Below are 19,009 nucleotides of genomic sequence, written 5' to 3'. Positions count from 1 at the left end.
TGAGGAGTCTGGGGTGGGGATTAGGAACAGAGTCTGACTCCCACAGAGGGCTTTTGCTGGGTGATCTCTGGAGCCTGTCATTTTTTAGTGGATTGGGCATAAAATGAGTATACGTGTCATAAAACCTCTAAAAAGCCTTCAATGGCCTAACATCGCAAGAATTCACCCAGCTTGTTTAATTTGTGGTGGTAGTATGAAAAAAATTTGCCACTCTCAATGCTTTTGAGACCAAAGAATTTTAGAAATGTCTTTTAATTGCAGAACCCCATAAATCCAGATGTGAATAAAGGATGGTTAATAATTGAGGCACTGATACATATACATATACACAGCTACACTTTTTGTCTCATACAAGCAGCTTATGGACTGTAAAGAGGTGGGCTGGCTTTCTGTCTTTTTAGTTTACCAAACTACTTAGTTTTTGAGAGTAGATACGGCATCAATGGAAAAAGCAAAACAAAATATCACCTTCCCAACCCAATTAGAAACATCTCATACTATGTAAAAATTAAATAATCTAAACACTTTAAAAACAAAAATCTTGCATTTTCTTAGGTCTCTGGCCTCCCTGAAGAAAACACTTGTATACTAAAAGCACACATGGATATCTGTGTTGTAAATCTACTTAAAATACAAATGTAGCATACAGAGATATCATAGGCAAAGAAACAAAAATGGACATATGGGGATCTGATGTCTGAAACGGAATTAAGAGCTAGGGTCAATATTAACTACAGAGGTTAATAAATCTTGATGGTTTCTATGCAACGAAAAAGGATAGAATTACCTTATTAGCTTGGGCTTGCACAGGGCTTTAAGTATTCAGAAGATAGGTTTACTCTAGGAAGCAAAACACTGTCCATTTTCTCAGGCATTGTCTTTCTAAAATGTAACGAGTGGCAGCTTTTCTTTAGGAAAACAAAGAAAAGCTTTCTGTATAGTCACTACCTGTTAAAATGTGTGAATCTCTTTACATTGCTGAAAGTTTGTTTTGACTTAAGAACTAGCATTACTGAATGATAATGTGTTATTTCCAGGGTGGAAAATCAACTACCAGAGATTTTATTCGGTAAGTATAACAGTAGCAATTTTCGTATGTGTTCTGAAAAGTTAATATGGCCACAATCCTTAGAATAACTGACTTCAGGAAGAATAAAGGGCAACAATGATTCACTGCATAACAAATTAGGCTGCATAATGATCCCAGGTTTTTTCTTTAAAGAAACGATTTCGATTTTCTAAAATAGAGGTGCATACAATTCTAAATTCTGGGAAAAGATTTATTATGGCTCTATTAAACTATTTAACATTTTTTCAAAATATAAAAATTATTTGGATGAAACATTATACACTATAGCTTAGTATACCTTTATAAGCTACACTCATTTACAGACTAAATATAGTTTAACAAATAGTTTTGCAGCTTATTTTTTTCAAAAGAGCAAAATCATTGTGAAGAATTCTTTCCATGCTCCAAGAAGTTCTAATAATATAGCAATAAACAAAGTGGCATGCTTATATTTAAATTCCTACTATATTTAAAAGAACAAATCTAATGTTACAAGGTATAATTTTAAAAAATAATAATAATTCAGACTCTTTTCTTGGGCTAAGAAAAAAATGTCAATTGATAAGCATCTCAAAAAATTTCAGGTCGATATTTCAATATACCATTTATTTGAAATGCTACCAATCCATAAACTACATATAGATATTTTTCACATGTGCAACTATAGTAGCTAGAATTAGCAACGGACATGCCATTTCACTAAAACAAAAACAAAACAAAACAAAAATTAGTCCTTTCATGCTGAACTCTAGAACAAAGCAGTGGTCAGCTAGAAAGGATGTATAATAAACACATGCGGTGCTTTTTATTTCTTGCAGAAAAACCCACCAAAGCCAGGGTCAGGTCACTTTTTTGAAGACAGTGCCACTTTTTCTTCAAGGTTACACCTACTACCTGAAAAGAGTCATGACACCCATGTTAGTGCTTGCTAGCAACTTTTTGTCTTTATAGCCTTTTGAGTTATTACCCCATGAGCCTCACTGTTTTGCAAGTAAGGTACAGTCTGAGAACAACAGGAAGTTCTGCCACAATGACATCTCCGAGGTTCCAGAGACCGTGTCTACAACCACTACCAAATCAAGCGAATACACTCAGATATCAAAGCAAGATTTCCCTCAGATCATATTGCCACCTCCACCTGGTATCTTAAAATCAAGCTGTGTTACTTCTGATTTGTCCATTTATCTTGTGGGATTATGCTTCTCGAATTCAGAACCTGGCTGATAATTGATTTGGCAATTCACCAAACTATACAACTGTGCTTATCAGCAGCTCTGCAGGGCTGACAGTAATACAACCATGCAGGTGTTTTTTTCCTTTTTTGAAGTCAGTGGCTTAAAATGTTCTAAGAAATCTGTATGCATAATTATCTGGACTTCAAGCTCAATTTTCTAAATATAACTACACCAAAGGGTCAATATTAACCTATTATTTGAAATGACATGAAGACAGGAAAAATGAAATATACACTGAATATACACTCAAGCATATAAGTGGATTTAGATTACAGTAAGACGTGATGCTTCTCCATCATACTTAGCAATAACATTTTCTGTTAATAAAGAACAGCGAAAAGTTACAAGTTGATTACCACGTTGTGACACTCTTCAGCAATTAGTTCAGCAAATTTCTTTTCAAATAATACTTGAAAATCACCTGTTCCCCCTTCCTTCATGAATTTTTTGAAATATTTTTGATTGTGTGGAAAACAATATCAGCTTAAGAGGAAACTTCTCTTTTTCTTGGTGATTTGTTACAGAAAATTCTATTTCTTTTTGTTTCTTTTATCATTTTGTTTTCTCACCAATGAAATATATAAAATGGCAGCTTTTCTAACAAATAATAATTCTTGAGAATAATCTGTTAATTAGCTTCTATTATAAACCCAGGCATAAATGAATGATACACATAAATGAATGAACAGCAAGTGACTAACATTTATTAAGAAAAAACAATTTTGGCCCACTTCTTCTCCTTTTTTAAATATAGAATATAAGAAACAGAGTAAAAAGTATTGGAAGTCACACGATCTTCTCAGGCTGGATACCAGGCTACGATGCCACCAGAGGTCACCAGGACATCTGGAGATGTGTCAGTTCTAGGCTTGTCTCACAGGAAGGGAACTAATCTTTGGAGGAGCTATTGTGTGCTGGGCACTCTGTTAGATGTCTTACATATTTTTATTTATTTGATCTCATGAGAGCTCTGTGGGGTAGATTTTATTATCTTTGCTAGATAATTCGTGGCATTGAGGCTCAGTGACAGTGCAATTTGGCCAAGGCCTCAAAGCTGGTGTGTGGCTGAGCTGGGACTGGAACCCAGACCCACGTTCCAGCCTGCGTGCTTCCTTCTCTACCGCACCCTTCTCTCTTCCTTCAGCTTCCTGAGGCCGGAGCGCTCTCCCACACTGCCCTCACTGACTGCCTTCACCATAAATGTAGCTTGTTTATGAGATCATTCAAGTTTGGGGCAGCAACCACTTCTCAGTATAATCGCACAGTCCGGATCTAAGAAAACATTTCTGAGAAATATTTTCTTCAGTCTGCAATGGTCAGTAAAAACCAGCCACCCATAACTTCACTCATGAGTGCATTTCTAACAAAATGATTTTGTTTCTCCTATCTTCATGGAAAACTAACCTAAGCATCCCATGTACACACATTTCTTTTTATTCTGCAGATCTTATTAGGTTTATAAGTTTTAGCATCTCTCTAATTCTTATTAAACGCTAACTCAATGCTATTAAATGCCATTTTTACTAGGGTTTTCCTGAGATCTATTTTGAGCACATGAAATACTTAAAGTATGCAATTCCACAGTTACACCGTCCATTTGTGAGCAATTTTCTAGTTGCAGATTCTATTACTGCTACTATGAAGTTTGTAACTTAAAATGATTCTTATTATTCTTAATCTATCAACAATAATCCAGTCTCTTTATCAGAGATACTCAACAAAAGAAATGGAGGAGATACATTAAATAAGAGAAAAAGTAAAAGACTACAGTAGTAGACATCTCTCCTAAATTATCTGATACATGAAATTAAAAAATAGTCTTCCTTTTGTTCTGATTATAAACATTAACATATGCTGTTGCCAAAGATTGAGAAAAAACAGAAATAAGAAAATAAAAACAGCAATCCTGATATTTCATACATTTTTCCCCAAAATTTCATATTTACAATATTAGAGATTAAACAGTTTTTTAGAATGAATGTTCCAAGGATAAACAAACTACCATCAAGCTTAGAAGTGTGGATGTATTGAATATATTTCTTCATATATACACACATGCAAGTAAATACGTGCCATCTATATCATTTTAGCGACATCATTTGAAATGAAATGACATTCAGTTTTGCATATGCTAAAAAATTATATATCTCATAAATTCTGGACCCTGGACTTAAACAGACCTGCAGGAAACGGCTACAAAAAGGCTAATTTCTGCTGGTTGTTCTTGATTCTCACGTGCAGAGCCAGGATAACCTTCCTTTACTCGGGAAGGTAAATGTCATGGCAAGTGTCATGCTCTCTTCAAACTTCCCTTTCAACACGGGAGAATGTGAGAGCAGTGTTTCCCAGTGTCCCCTGAACGCCAGCTATCTCTGCCTACCATATTGTGAGCTTTCCCAGGTAAGTGTGCTCCTGTAGAGTTCTTCCAACACAGAGTAGGGTTCAGACCATGCTGGTTCTATCACGGTTACATTTAACCCATTTCTCCCTGGACAGAATGTTTTCTAAATTTAAAAAGTGGTAAAAATAGAACTAAGTCTGGGCATACTGGTCCATCCTTGTTTCTAAACATCCTGAAGAGATGGATCTAGATGTAAACAATTGTGAACCATGGACAGAATTTCCTCTTCTCTTAACTAGTGATTCATATGTAGAATTCACAAATCATAATGCATTCACCATTGATTCAGCGACCCATTTGTAGCTGGAAATAATGTGATTTCTGATTCCTTAATAAGGGTAGTCAAGTTGCAGTAAAGAAATTGATGCCTCTCTATTTAAAATAATGACACAGGGCATTTAAAAGGATGACTTTCAATTGATCCTCCATATATTTCTTCCTTACTCTTTTTTCTTTTCCCCTTCAGCATTGTTTTTTCCAGTTGAGAGTTGCACACTTCCCCAAACCATGCCCTGTGCTAGGAAGTCTTCTGGGATGAGTGAGGAGTGGCTCTAATTGCATTCTACTATACAACTCCCGTGCCCTCAGTTTGTGTTATGTGTTAATCGCACTTCTTGTTGCGCCCTTCCAGACTGTGTATGTGGTAGTGGGAGAAAGTCATGGATAACAATCTCTATGGTCTTTAACTCTGAACTTCCACCCACGAAAGTCACTGGGATTCCAAGCCCAACACACGCACACTCACTTTCCTTTCCTTGGTGTGAATGATTGGTGCAGGGGGACATTGTGACTTTCATGGGCCTAGCATTTCTTTTTTTTTGTGATGAAGATTGTCCCTGAGCTAACATCCGTGCCCATCTTCCTCTACTTCATATGTGGAATGCCACCACAGCACGGCGGGAGGAGCAGTGTGTAAGATCCAAACTTGTGAACCCAGGGCCACTGAAACAGAGTGTGTGAACTTAAGCACTATACCACTGGGCCACATGGGCTTAGTATTTTTGCATCCATAGGCCCCTTCCTCCATAAAAAAATGTTAAAAAATGTGTTTTATGACTGCATTGGTATAAAGACAAATAAATTCCAGACTGGATTTATTATTACCCACATATCAATATAATAGCCATTTTGGGGGTTCTGATTTTAAGAGTATGGTGTCCCTGGAGCTGCTCTCTCTGTCACCTCTAGGTGGTCTATTTTGGCAGCGGCTGCTTCCATCGCCCCGCAGCTCCTCCATCTTGGCTGTTCCTGCCCTAACAGGCCTTTTGTGACTCCTGCTGTTCTCACTATTTTTGGTAGGATTCAGGGAGTCTCTCCCAATAGCAATCACAAATCTTTTTGGGTGCCCAATCAGTAGCTTTCATCTTGTAGTCCTTTTTTTTTTTTTTTTTTTGGTGAGGAAGACCAACCCTGAGCTAACATTTGTTGCCAATCTTCCTCCTTTTGCTTGAGGAAGATTGTTGCTGAGCTAACATCTGTGCCAATCTTCTTCTATTTCATGTAGGATGCCGCCACAGCGTGGCTTGAGGAGCAGTGCTAGGGCTGCACCTGGGATCTGAACCTGTGAACCCTTGGTCACTGAAGTGGAGCGTGTGAACTCAACCATGACGCCACTGGGCTGGCCTCATCTTGCAGTTCTTAAAACACGCTCAGAAAACCTGCAACATTTAGGCCTGAGGCAGAAAACATTGATATGTAAAACTGATGTGACTTTAAAATGTAATCTCCCCACCAGGCAACAAGTCCACGCACTTCATTCTGGGTGTGTTCTTGACCAGCCGGGAACACTTCTGAGGAAATTGAGTCAACCTGTGTCTCTTCTTCTATTAAAAAAATCAGCCCTTAGTTGGTTCCAAAGCACTCCTCACCATTTTTTCCAGTTACACAGTGGGTCAGTTGAGGCACAGAACTTCTCAGTACCCACAATTCCCGAGTTGTGCACGTGGATTAAGCTCCTCCCAGGGTCCTTGTTATAATTATTTTATGAAATATTCTTTGTGTCTCATCAATGAAACTTCCTTGTGTGAACCAAGATTGTGCTTATTTCTTTTGCATCATTTGGTATAGTAATAGACATTCAAGTTTGGTCAATAAATACAAGTATTAGATACCTTTTTCAAATTATTTATGATACTGAAATCACATAGTATGGCCAGCTTTGATAGAAGGTGATTCTGAATCAGATAAAAAGTCTTAATTAGACATTTAAAGAAATGAAATAACTTCAAGCATCTAAATAAAAATTCATTAAAATTAATAAATTGTTGCCAAGTAAAGATACTTAAAATTTGCTCTGAAGGACAGGTAAGACTTATTTTGAATCAACATGATCCATTTGTTCACAATTTACCATTTGTTTGTTCTTTTGAGAAGGTTAAACATTTCCCCATCTCACTCTTATGGTGTCCCCCACGCTTATTTACCCTGTCTGCATAGCAAGCTTTCCTGACAAGTGGTCAAAGTGACAACACTCAGTTCTCACTGGTCTATAATCAATTCTGAATTAGTGAAGCTTTACTATCAGGTTTACTCTGATTAATGTAGCTCTAAATTACTTGGAACCTATTTTATCTTAATATTGAGTTTCTCTATGATGCACCTGAAAGCAATTTTCGCTACCTAGGGTAGTCTCACTTAAAAAATTATTTTCTTCTATCCTTGTTTGGCCTTGAATTGATGATGACATAAATAATACATATTTGATAATTAAGAAGTAAATGTAGAATGGGATAAGTTTTCTTCTTTTTGTGATAAATCTCAAATTTGTCATTTGTATTTATACTTCTATAAACCTATTTATATTTGAGAGGCCTTTCATGATTGTGTGAAGTTCGTATCCAAAAAAAGGTAACTGTAATTAATGGGTTACTCTTGCTATTTTCAAGTTCTTGTTAAATATCTCAGATGATTTGCAAAACAGGAATTGTTTTAAGAAAGAGGAAAATGATATAGAAACACAAAACCCCAAAGATTAATTTTTTTTTTGAAAAACATCCCCCTAAATATAAGCACTCCAGACTGCTTGTATCTTACTTGCACAAATGGATGGATGTTCCAACACTCAAGAGAAAGTAAAGTTATGAGAATCATACATCACAGCATAAGTAGTTGTTTAGTCTATACTGAATCAATGGTTATTGGGGTGTAGGGGGAGGTGAGATATGGCATCTTTCTGGGAGGAATTAGGAGAAGAGGTCTTGAGGTCTGGTTTCTAAGTGTATGCCAGTGGCCAAGCTGGTGTGGTATATAAGATCTTAGAATGTTGAAGTCTGGTGGTAAAGAAACTTGGGAGGAATCATGTACAAAAATTTGTTTTCTTCATCATTCCTGTCTTTTCCACATTTTCTATGATTGGAAAATTTTCCAAAGTAAATGTAATGAATAAGAATCCCGCTGGGTAAATATGTAGTCAGGACCATGAAACAGTTCCCTTGGATTGATATGATTACCTGTGAAACTCTTTTACTTATCAGTGATTATATGCATCCCCCAATTTCTTGCCACTAGTAAGGAAAATATGTATACCAAATCAAAAAACAAGTTATGAGAAAGAATTTCCTTCCTCTATCAAATTGGAGGTTTATAAATGTTGACAGTCATTATCTTAGAGCAAAAATAGATGGAAAGACCATATGGTAAATATATTCTTACCAAATTATTGAATTTGAGATAGCAAATTTATCCAGATGTCATAAGGTAGAATTACATTGTATCCATTTTCTTTCTAGAAGAGGACTGATAACTAGTGAGCTGGAATTCATCCCCTTTATGAATGTTTTAGGCAAATTCTATTACTAATTTATAAACAAGAGTTGTGGCCTTGGAGCCTGACTATTCAGTAGCCTTCTTAGTGGCTTTCCTCATCTTCTGGCAGGTGCAAGTGTTTTTACCAACTTGTTCCCAAATGCTCAGTTTTGTTGATATAACTTAGAAAAAGTAAGTTTCCTTAATTCACAAGCTACTAGCCAAGAAGCTCTCAGCTAAGGTACTCCATCTACCTCACTTCCCTGAAATAGCTCGAAGAGAGAAGCTGAGGCTTTGGGAATTCCTACTCTAATTTCGGATCAGACTCTGGCATCTCTGAGTATCTTGATAGTCCTCTGGGGGTCATCCGCAATGTGGGGGTTGGCTCCTCCCTAATGCTTCCTAGTTCCTTGAAAGCGGATGAATAGTCTCTCTCAGCTTGTGGAGAGCAGTTAGGGAAAGTACGGAGAGATCTTGGAGCTGTGAGCCTCAGTCAGTGTGTAGCCAGGTGTGGTCAAGGGGACTGCCAGCTAATGGATCCAGTTCAGCCTCCATGGTCAGTGGAAGAAAAAGAGAATGGCCATGTGGCATGCTGGCACCAACACCAGGACTGGAGTCAGAAGACAGGAGTTTCAATCTCAGCTCGGCCTTTTATAAATTATCCCATCTAAGACTTCATTTTACCTTCTAAAAATAGGATAGAAATACAATCTATTTCATAAATTTGTGAGAATTAAATAACAGCATCTATGAAAGCACTTCCACAATGCCTGGCACATGGTAGGTAGTCAATGAATATTAATTGATTATGAACTGTTACTGCTGAGCTCATGGACTCTGTGGCCTAATTGTCCTTACGAGGTATGTGGCCAAAGACGTAATATTATGTTCGTGAGATTCATACATGGAATAAGAAGTGATAGTTACTACATTCTCACCACAGATAGCACTCAATCATCTGAATATACCACAATTTATCCATTCAACTGTTGATGGACATTTGGATTGTTTCCAGTTTTTGGCTACTGTAGAAAACATTGTAATGAACTCGAGTTTAGAATCCATAGGGAACAGAAGAGGGGCAAACAACTGAAAAATAGATGTGAAAAGAGTAAAGAGACTTCAATAACAGCAACAAAGGCAGAGAGCAGTCACAGTAAGGGTAAGAGGTCTTATCCATGAGCAAAGTAAGAGGAAGTCTGAGTCTCTGCAGCCAACAAATAAAACCAAGGTTGAGATGACTTAAAAGAGACTGATAAGGCACAGAAACCAAGGGTCAGAAGCAAGACTGGGATGCTGAATCTAGCCACCAGTAGATCATGAGAAACCAGTTTCTCATGAGTTGAGATTAGCAACAGTTACGGGCTGAATTGTGTCCCCCCCCCCCCCCCCCAATTCATATGTTGAAGACCTAACTCCCAATACCTCATGTGACTGTATTTGCAGAAAGGGTCTTTATTAAAGAGGCGATTAAGTTAAAATGAGGTATTAGGGTAGGCCTTCATCCAATATAACCAGTATTCTTATAAGAAGATGAAATTAGGACATAGAAGAAAGACCATGTGAAGACACAGGGAACAGCCAGCCATCTAGAAGCTAACAAGAGAGGCTTCAGAAGAAGCCAGCTCTGCCAACAACTTGATCTTGAACTTCTAGTCTCTAGAACTATGAGAAAATAAACTTCTGTTGCTTTAGCCACCCAGCCTGTGGTACTTAGTTATAGAAGTGTTAGTAAACTAATACAGTAACTAAACAACTGCCTATGAAAGATGACACAGTGGTCTTACTTTTGTACTTCAGTAACCTGTTTAGAAATATCCAAAGATAATTCAGTAACAGGGTTATTTTAAGCCTTCTCAGCTAATTCCTTTTGTAACCTTTAATCTGATTGAAAGGACTGCATAGATGTTGAAAGCTAGAAATCTGAACTCAGGTGGCCACAACTGGCCACTATGGTAGTGTCCTGTCAGGGACTGTTGCCTAAAAGAAATTCGAATGAAGATTGTGCCTTGAGTGGTCAGCCAGTGCCAATAGGAGCTCTGTGCTCTCAAACTGAACTGAGCTTTCAGCCACATGACCTCAAATTATAGTATGGAACTTATTGAAAAGAATTTTCTTGTGAAAAGACAAATTTCTTTTGATTCTGAAGTTGGAATGTTCCAAAGAAGTTTTGTATTCCCAACTAAGAGTTTATTAAATTATATACACTTTAGAGACTTCAATTATTTAATATTTACATCAGTTAAAGATATAATTGACATGTACATAAACATAGAACCATTGAAAAAATACTACAAATGAAAAGAAATCATGTATCACACATAGTTTTTTTATTTTTCAAAAGCTCTTGCTAATATCTCTGCAGCTGATTTTGGGGCAGAATTTACAGCTTGTCTCTGGCTGTCACACACAGCCTGGACTGTTCTGTATGAAGATGTCACCTTGGGATGATGTCTATGGGGGACTTTAAGTGAATCAGGGCCCCTGGAGTGCCTGAGTGTTTTAAATAAAGCCAGTTTCCCTCCTTCTAATCACCATAAATCTGTGACTCACATTTGTATTGTTATGCAGATGATGTACCGATTCATGTTACTCTTCTGTCAAACTTTCTGGCTAAAATCACATTCCTAATTAATTCCAAATGTAGAACTGTTATAAATATCAATAGATGTATGAAATTTGCTTTTGAAGCTACCATTTAAGTGCTTATTGAAAAAACAACCTCTCGCCTCTCCACCATGGTATGTATTGACACCCGAGAACATGAGAGACAGGCCTAGGAGGACTACCAGGCAGGCCATTCCAGCTAGTCAGTATTCTAGTGGTTTTGAAGCCAGTGTCTATACTGTGCCTAGACTCGTATCACACTTTCTATATTACATATTTCATTTTTTGGAGGTTCTCCTTCAACCGACAAACCAGGAGGGGAAGAAAATAATTGTCAAGTTTCTGCTTTTTCTCTGCTACTATTCCATTTTCCTAGCTATCAACTCCAGGTTGCCAAGGGGTACCATAACCCAGTGGTGTGTGTCAACGTGGCTTTATGTACATGTGGTTACTGAGGTTAGTTAGTGGAGTCTCTGTTGACAGAGCATGAGACATGAGTTGGAAACCCAGGGTTTGACACCCAGAAATAGCACTTTCCATTCTTGTGTGACCTAAGGCAGAGAACTTAGTTTTCTCTAAGTGGGAGAGCAAGAATGGTACTAATAACTGTCTCACTGACTTTGCAGGGTTTTTGTGATGATCAAATAAATAATATGTAAAGTGAGCACTCAATATGCTTTAATAATTCTACAAATCAGCAAAATCCCATTAGTTGAGTAAATTATTTTCCATGTGTACCTGGGAGTCTATAGTATGTGAAAGAACTATCATTTTGAAAGAGTAATTTGATAATGCTACGCTATAATGAAATGAAAAAGTTAATGGACTTCTCCTAACAATAGAAACCCAAGGCAAGTCTGGATCTGGCCCATTCCAGGAGCAGTTGTAAACTCCAAGCTACCATTATATTGCTAATGAATTCACAGGCTGTTTTATGTGCTCTAGGACTCACAAATATAGAGCCATGTCAGGAAATCTGTTCAACCAGAGGTACACAATTACAATGAAAAAGATGACCTTCAACTTTCAAAGTCTAAGAAAGCATTCAACATAGGGGACCTTAAGATTGTCGAAACGTTTCCAGCAGTTCCAAAAGTATATATTTTTACTAATTAGTCCATTGGTTTGTCTGGTGAATTATAAATAGGCACCACATTCACATCTTGTTCCTTATTCTGAAGGACTAGGATGGTTTGGGGGCCATTTAGTTCCCAGAGGTGTTGGGTCATTTCTACGCTCTGCTGCAGGCAGATTGCCTAGATATCTTACACTGGAAATATGTCCATAATCTGTGTCCCAAGGCACCATAAATAGGCAGAAGAGTAATTTGATAATATTAATTTTAAGTTGTCTATGAGGTTTTTCTCAATCTCCTAAAAATGGATTCTCTGCTATCCCCTACATTTTCTTCCTCCTAACTCTCAGACATATATCAAAAGAGATTAAATTAACATTTAAAAGAGATTTGGCCTGAACTCATTTCAACTTGCTAAATAATGCATATGGTCTTTTAGATTTAAAGATAAAAGCAGCTACGTGATACTGATATTTCATTAGACACATTGGAATTGCTACTAATTCTCGATCGATGTTATGGGTACAGAAAAAAACGTAATTTCTTTAAGATCCTAGTTGTTCCCACATCAACATACACCAAATTTTATTATTAAACTTTTAAAAGGTTTCCAGAAAGTGTAAGAGGTCTTAGGTTCTCCACTTAGGCTATTCCTATAAACACTGAATTAAGGAAAGTTCAAAACGCTTTAAAGCTATAAAAATTTGTCTGAAAATTTACAATTACTGCTCCCTCTCCCACACATTAACAATACCATACTATTTCCTTCTAACCACTTATAATCTGCTCAGGTACAGTAAAACAAAAACCTAATTAACCAGTAACCTCAACTAATTTTTCCAGAAAATTTCATATTTAGAAGAGAAAATTAATTTACAAGCCAACAAGCTCATTTGAAGGATTTTAAAGATTCTGAGTTATATCCTACAGTCAGTATATATTCAGCCCATGTCTGACAACTACGTGTGGGGACCATTCAGTGAGGAAAGATGCATTGGGTACTGGCCCTGAGGCGTCTAGTATCTCTTCTTCAAAGAAAGAATTAGGTACAGTATATTGTACTTAGTAATGTAGAGAGAAGCATTAATACATTTTAGAAAGATTTGCTACTTTTTGGGCTTTTTTTCCCTTTAGTTGATCTTGAAGTGATGAAAAATTTCCACTAATGACAACACTCAAATGGCCCTGACTGTTCTGGTTAATTGAAACTTTGTGCTATTTCACTAGACATAAAAACGCAAAGACTTCTTTTTAATTTCTTATACTTAAACACCGATTTTCCTCAAATGTTACCATCAAGGTCATGGAAGTTTAGTCATTTTAAAGGCTGACTTCCTGTTTTTCCCCCTTATTCCATTACAGATCACAGTTGCTTTTAGATATAACATATACACATAGGTTCTGTTGTGCCTAAACATATATAGTATCTATCTATATCAATATTGATGTCCTAGCTAAGTTATTCAGAAGGATAAAAAAGTTAGATTCATTTTCTAGTCTTATCTCCATCTACAATAAATGTTTATAAAGACCTCATTACAAATGTGTTTTAAGAGATTTTAAATTTCAGTAAAAATACAGCATAGTCTGTTGTAGAACTTTCTATGTTAAAGTCATCAAGATTTAGAAATTCCAGACATATTTTTTTCTGCCTGACCTTTTCAACAACTTAAAAAACAGTTCTTTCAGTAGGCTTAGAGTTACTCTGACCTTTTCTTTGAAAAGTAAAAATGAAGTAGTTTGCATTTTTCCCCTCATTTAAAAAAATGCTTATTTTCTTAGAGAAGATTTAATTGGAAGTAGAAATGTATTTCCTGACTTTGGGTATTTTAATATCATAGTGGTTTCAGTTATAACAATAAAACAAACCACGTCACAGTAAACAAAGGAACTGACTGACAGCTTTTGTAAGAATTTAACTTGCATTTCTCTATTACAGAACTTATTTCCTATTAGGTCCCTTTTAATTAGTACTGTAAGAATTTTATTTATTTATTTGCTTTCAGTTTAAATTCTGTGAAGGTTTATAGTTTTATTCTAAAATCATATTATACCATATCAATATTTTTGTCTCTTTTCCTTTTCCAAAATGAGCAATGAAATTAGTTGCTTCAGAACTCTGGGATCTTTTGTAAATACGGTTTCTCTCTATATGATATTTGTGATTGCAGAGGCAAGAGCAAGTCCTGACAAAAACACAGACAGGATCTTTCCTTCCGTTAGCCTGGGTTTCAGAAAGTTGATGTCTCTTTAAGTGCAAACATGGCTCTTAGAATGTCTTCCTACAGGGCATCAAATTTCCACAGAGGACAGTCCAAACTCTAAAAGCTGCCTGGCAGCAGGGAATGTGCTTGTAGGAAGGAGCTCTTCATGCCTGTACCCCTGCTTAGGTCCGCAGGATCCTCTTCTGTCACTTTTTCTTCTGAAGCTCCCTGCTTATTGGCTTTTCTGCACCACTCACCATGCCAGTTAAGGCTGTGTGGATGCAAGTTTCTGTGTCTCTGCAGAGACTGTTTCCTTCATTTGGAATCGCCATCTCCTCATCTCCACCTGCTGAATTCCGTATTTTTTTCCAGATCCAGCTCAATTACCATTTTGTCTTTGTTGAAGTCTAGACTGTAACCTTGAAGATGAACACTGAGTCTCACATTCTATGTTGTGTTTGCCACAAGCACAGTGTCTTGTGAGTATAGGGTGTTAAATGAAGGTTCATTGAATGAATGAGTGAATGAATGAAGGCATGGATAGATGGATAGATAATATATAGTCCTGCCTGCCTAAGACTTCTTGAAGTTTCTTCCAAGCCTAGGTTATAGAAGGAAGAAACCTTATCTTTTCCAAACCCTCCAACAACATCCAAGGCAAAGACTAGGAATGGCTCCTGGCTAAGAATTTAATGGAGTTGTTACCAGTGATAATTTAAAACCTTTTGATCTCAAGGGAAAGGCTGTTATGAGTTTACGGCTCACCTATGGGTTCTTTTCATGTTTTCCACCAAGCCCTTTGTGAGGGTGGTAGAAATCACATTTACTTTGGATTAAAATATAGTACCAATCTGGAAGACGGAGAAAGGAGAGAAAGAAGATTGGTTAAAAAAACTCTGCATAATCAAACATTTTGCGAGGTAGCAATTTGGTCCTCCCCTCAACCCCCCCTCCCCTTTCAGTTATATCCCAAAACATTCAGTGATAGTTGCTGGAGACACAAATACCTTCTGTAAGATGTAGTCTTTTTGCTTGAAATATAGAGCTTGAAGAATAGAGCCAAATTCCACATTCACATTGACAAGGTGTGGAAGACGGAGAGGAGACAGAGACATGACTTTGTATGTTTTGCTCAGTGCCATATATGAAGAGCCTAGAACAGTGACTGGCACAGAGTAGGTACTTCAATATTTGTTGAACGAATTTTTAAAAATCCACAAACAACCCTGATAAAGCAGAAGCAGGAGCTCAGAGCCAGACAACTTGACATCCCTCAAATTTGCAGAAATCTTGTGAGGTGGTGCTGGGATGGAGAGGTGTTGAGTTTCAGAGTTCAGTAGTGCTTTGAGCCGATCTTATCTGGATCCTAAGATTCAGGGCGATCCAGCTGACACAGAGGTTAAAGAAAATAAAAGAGAAGAAACTATCACTTTAATCAAAGATGGCTTAAGGAAGAACTAGTGCCTTCATGTTCAGTGATATTGAAACCAATGCAAATTAACTTCGAGCTGAGAGATTTGAGGAAAAGTCACCCCATTTTTGAAGGTTATTGGAAAAAGTTGAAAACTGCAGTGATGTTTTACGTGGAAGTAGAATGATTAGGTGTTCTTCCTGGAGAAGGGTAGAGAGCATTTTCTGACTTTCTGCGTTAAACAATTTCCTAAACAGTATGAGAATGAAGGAGGCACAGGGAGAGTGTCACAGAGTCGCCCCTGGAGAAGACGGCTGTGTGTATTAGATGCGCTCTTCACTTTGAAGCCTCCGAGATTCAAACAGTTCTTGATGTGTGACAATGAACACAGCAATTTCTACTTGTAAGGAAACCACTCAGAACTGTAAACTTATTTGAAGAGCATTGTGGTCCAAAGAAGAGGTGAACATCAGAGCGTCTAGCTAGTAAAAATAACTACCAAAACGGTATTCAGCATGTTATAAAGTTTCCAACTGAATTCTCACAAACACCTCTTTGAAGTGGATATGGTGGTATCCTCATTTTACAGAAGAAGTACTTAAAGCTCAGAGAGAATAACCTGCCAAAAGACAGGCACCTAATAACAGTAGGAATAGTAATAATAGTAATCACTTACTGAGCATCTATAATGTACCAGACTCTCTGCTGAATACTTTACATATATTTCAATAGTACCTAGGTCACAGGAAATCTTTGAGGTGTATACTTTGTGTGTGTGTGTGTGTGTGTGAGGAAGATTGACCCTGAGCTAACATCTGTGCCAATCTTCCTCTATTTTATGTGGGATACTGCCACAGCATGGCTTGATGAGCGGTGCTAGGTCTGTGCCGGGGATCTGACCCTGCAAACCTTCAGCCGCCAAAGTGGAGCATGCGAACTCAACCACCGCGCTACTGGGCCGGCCCTGAGGTGTATACTTTTATTATAACCATTTTACAGATGAAGAAACTGAGACAGAGAGAGTTAAGCAGGAAGAGCTAGTAAGTGTCAGAGCTGGGACAGGAGCCCAGAGTCTGACCTCGGGGTCTATGTTTTTAGTTACTATGTTTTATTGTCCCTAGTTAGAGCTGTGATTACAAGTCAAGCCTGTATAACAGTGGGGCCCTCGTCCTTAGCCATGCCCCTCTACTACCACTAGGTTCTACTTAGTGATACTTCAGAGTTTCCACTGCAGTTAATTTCCTGCTTGGACAAAAGCATATGGATTCCAAGTGGCTGTATGTGGACAAGCTCCTATGGTAACTCAAGTCACACAGCTGGTGGGTAAGGTGGGAGCCAGGATTTGGGCTCAGGCACATCCACCCCGAAGCCCATATTCTCTCTTGTATACTGCGCTGGGTACCTTACGTGGAAAGCCCTGAAGACACCATGGGGCAGCAGCTTTTTTAGTGTCACTGAAGTGATTCATTAGTAAAACTCCCTCTCCACCTCCCTCTTGACCAAGAGGCAGAAAACATGTTTAAATACCAGCACTTCCACTTATGAGGGTGTAACTTTGGGTAAAGTTGCCTTTCTGAGCTTCTCTGTTCTCATCCGTTAAAATAGGAATAATGATATCCACTTCACAGTGCTGTGTGAAAGAACTCAGCAAAGGGAGTGAACATTGTGGGTGTCTGATAGACATTAGTTTCCTTTTCTTTCTTCTTTGCTCCTTTCTCTCTTATCTCTCTCTTCTCTTGGCAAGATGAAAGATATTACCGTTTTTAAATGATGCAGCACTATGCTATAATTGGTGTATATTTGTGCGTACCCATCAGACTTATCCACAGACAGAAGAGAAGAAAACGAGTCCTATGGAATGAGAACATTTGAGCATTTTTTCAGAGGCTTCAAGTCCTACCGAGTTCTCTAATGTGCTCTATATGTCAGGCCAGCTCAATACCAGCCGTGGGTTGGGAAGCACATTCCATAGTTGCTAGGGCTTCATCAAGTACCATCTCATTCTGTGCTCTCATGGCTTCACATCTATGTAACCTGGATTGTCTTTTGTGTATACCACAGTTACCAGCACAAGGGGAAAGGCAAGGGCAGAGAAGTAACAAGACACTGCCAAACTCTTTATGTTGGAGATCAAACAGAATCCTTCAAACACTCCAGCAAAGCAGGTCCTAATCCTTCCTTCAATAATGCTGAAGGTTAAGGTGGCAGCGGTGGGATTTAATCTGGTTTGTTTAACTCTGAAGCTGAAGATCTTCCCACTACTCCAGCAAGCTGCCTCCCTCTAGGTACCTGAAAAGCAGGGGCTAAATGGAGACAGTTTTTAGCCTTGTGAAAACCATTCCCAGCCAGGACTGCTTGTTAACGGATAGATCTCCTATTTTGGTGAATGATTATGGGGATCCTTCACAGGTGCCCTTGAGTCATACTTGATGGAACTCAGCCTCCATGCTGCTTACACGTAGAAGTTGTAGGGTCAGAATTTTGGAGATGTTTCTTTCCTTTGTAGTAATTTGTCTGTAAATTTGTCTGCAAATAGGAGAGGCATTAATGGAGAACCTGTTTTGTGACAGGCGTATATTACATGTTTGATCTAATTTAATCCTCACAAAAATCTTGGAAAATGAAGGTATTATTCTGCCCGAATTTAATAAAAAGAAGACAGGCTCAAAGAGGTTAACTAATTTGCCCAAGATCATTGGGAGAATATATATCTATTCTCTAGACATGCCTTAATAAACTTTTCATGTCTTCACAAACTTAAGTTCCGTGAGTATAGATTGGAACCATATCAGTTGTGTTCACTATGGAATCCTGATTGTCTAGAAGAGTTCTTTGCATTTAAATAGATGCTCAGAAAGTAGTTTTGAATGAGCTTATTTGCACCTTGCTATGTAACTAGATATAAATTAGCTTTCAAAATTAATAGAGAGAGAAAACATAATATATGTATATAGATTCAAGGAGAAAACAATGGTAGCTTAATATAGAGTCAAAAGGAAGTCTGGTATGAAAATGAATACCATGAGTTCCATTTCCCTAAGATATTTATTACTAACTAGGAACACTGAATCCTAACCAGTTACACAATTTCTAGTTTCCTTAAGAAAGGAAACAAGCCAATTGCTCTGGACATGTGCAGGTCTCCTAAAAAGAAATCTCTTCCCTCCTAGGGAATTCTACCCTGAGAGAGGGTACTAGATAATATAACAAATAATGTCCTAAAAGATCATGTCTAAGGCAGGCATGATTAATGAATGCATTCT

The 19,009-nt window shown here is 37.7% G+C and overlaps 1 protein-coding gene across 13 annotated transcripts in view; it reads right to left on the bottom strand.

Annotated features, from left to right (window-relative positions):
- PEX5L (peroxisomal biogenesis factor 5 like) overlaps nt 1–19,009 on the bottom strand; it is a 209,296-nt gene that overhangs the window by 84,013 nt on the left and 106,274 nt on the right. For 2 of the 13 annotated variants that reach the window (XM_070509373.1, XM_070509371.1), the window contains exon 2: nt 1,898–1,963. The exons of the other annotated variants lie outside the window; for them this stretch is intronic. In XM_070509373.1, the coding sequence (XP_070365474.1) occupies nt 1,898–1,963 (66 nt within the window). The remainder of the gene's footprint in view (nt 1–1,897; nt 1,964–19,009) is intronic. 13 annotated transcript variants of the gene reach the window in all.

The sequence above is a fragment of the Equus asinus genome, chromosome 5 (assembly GCF_041296235.1).
Source record: "Equus asinus isolate D_3611 breed Donkey chromosome 5, EquAss-T2T_v2, whole genome shotgun sequence".
Classification (NCBI taxonomy): domain Eukaryota; kingdom Metazoa; phylum Chordata; class Mammalia; order Perissodactyla; family Equidae; genus Equus; species Equus asinus.
This window is presented reverse-complemented; position numbering and strand designations above follow the sequence as displayed.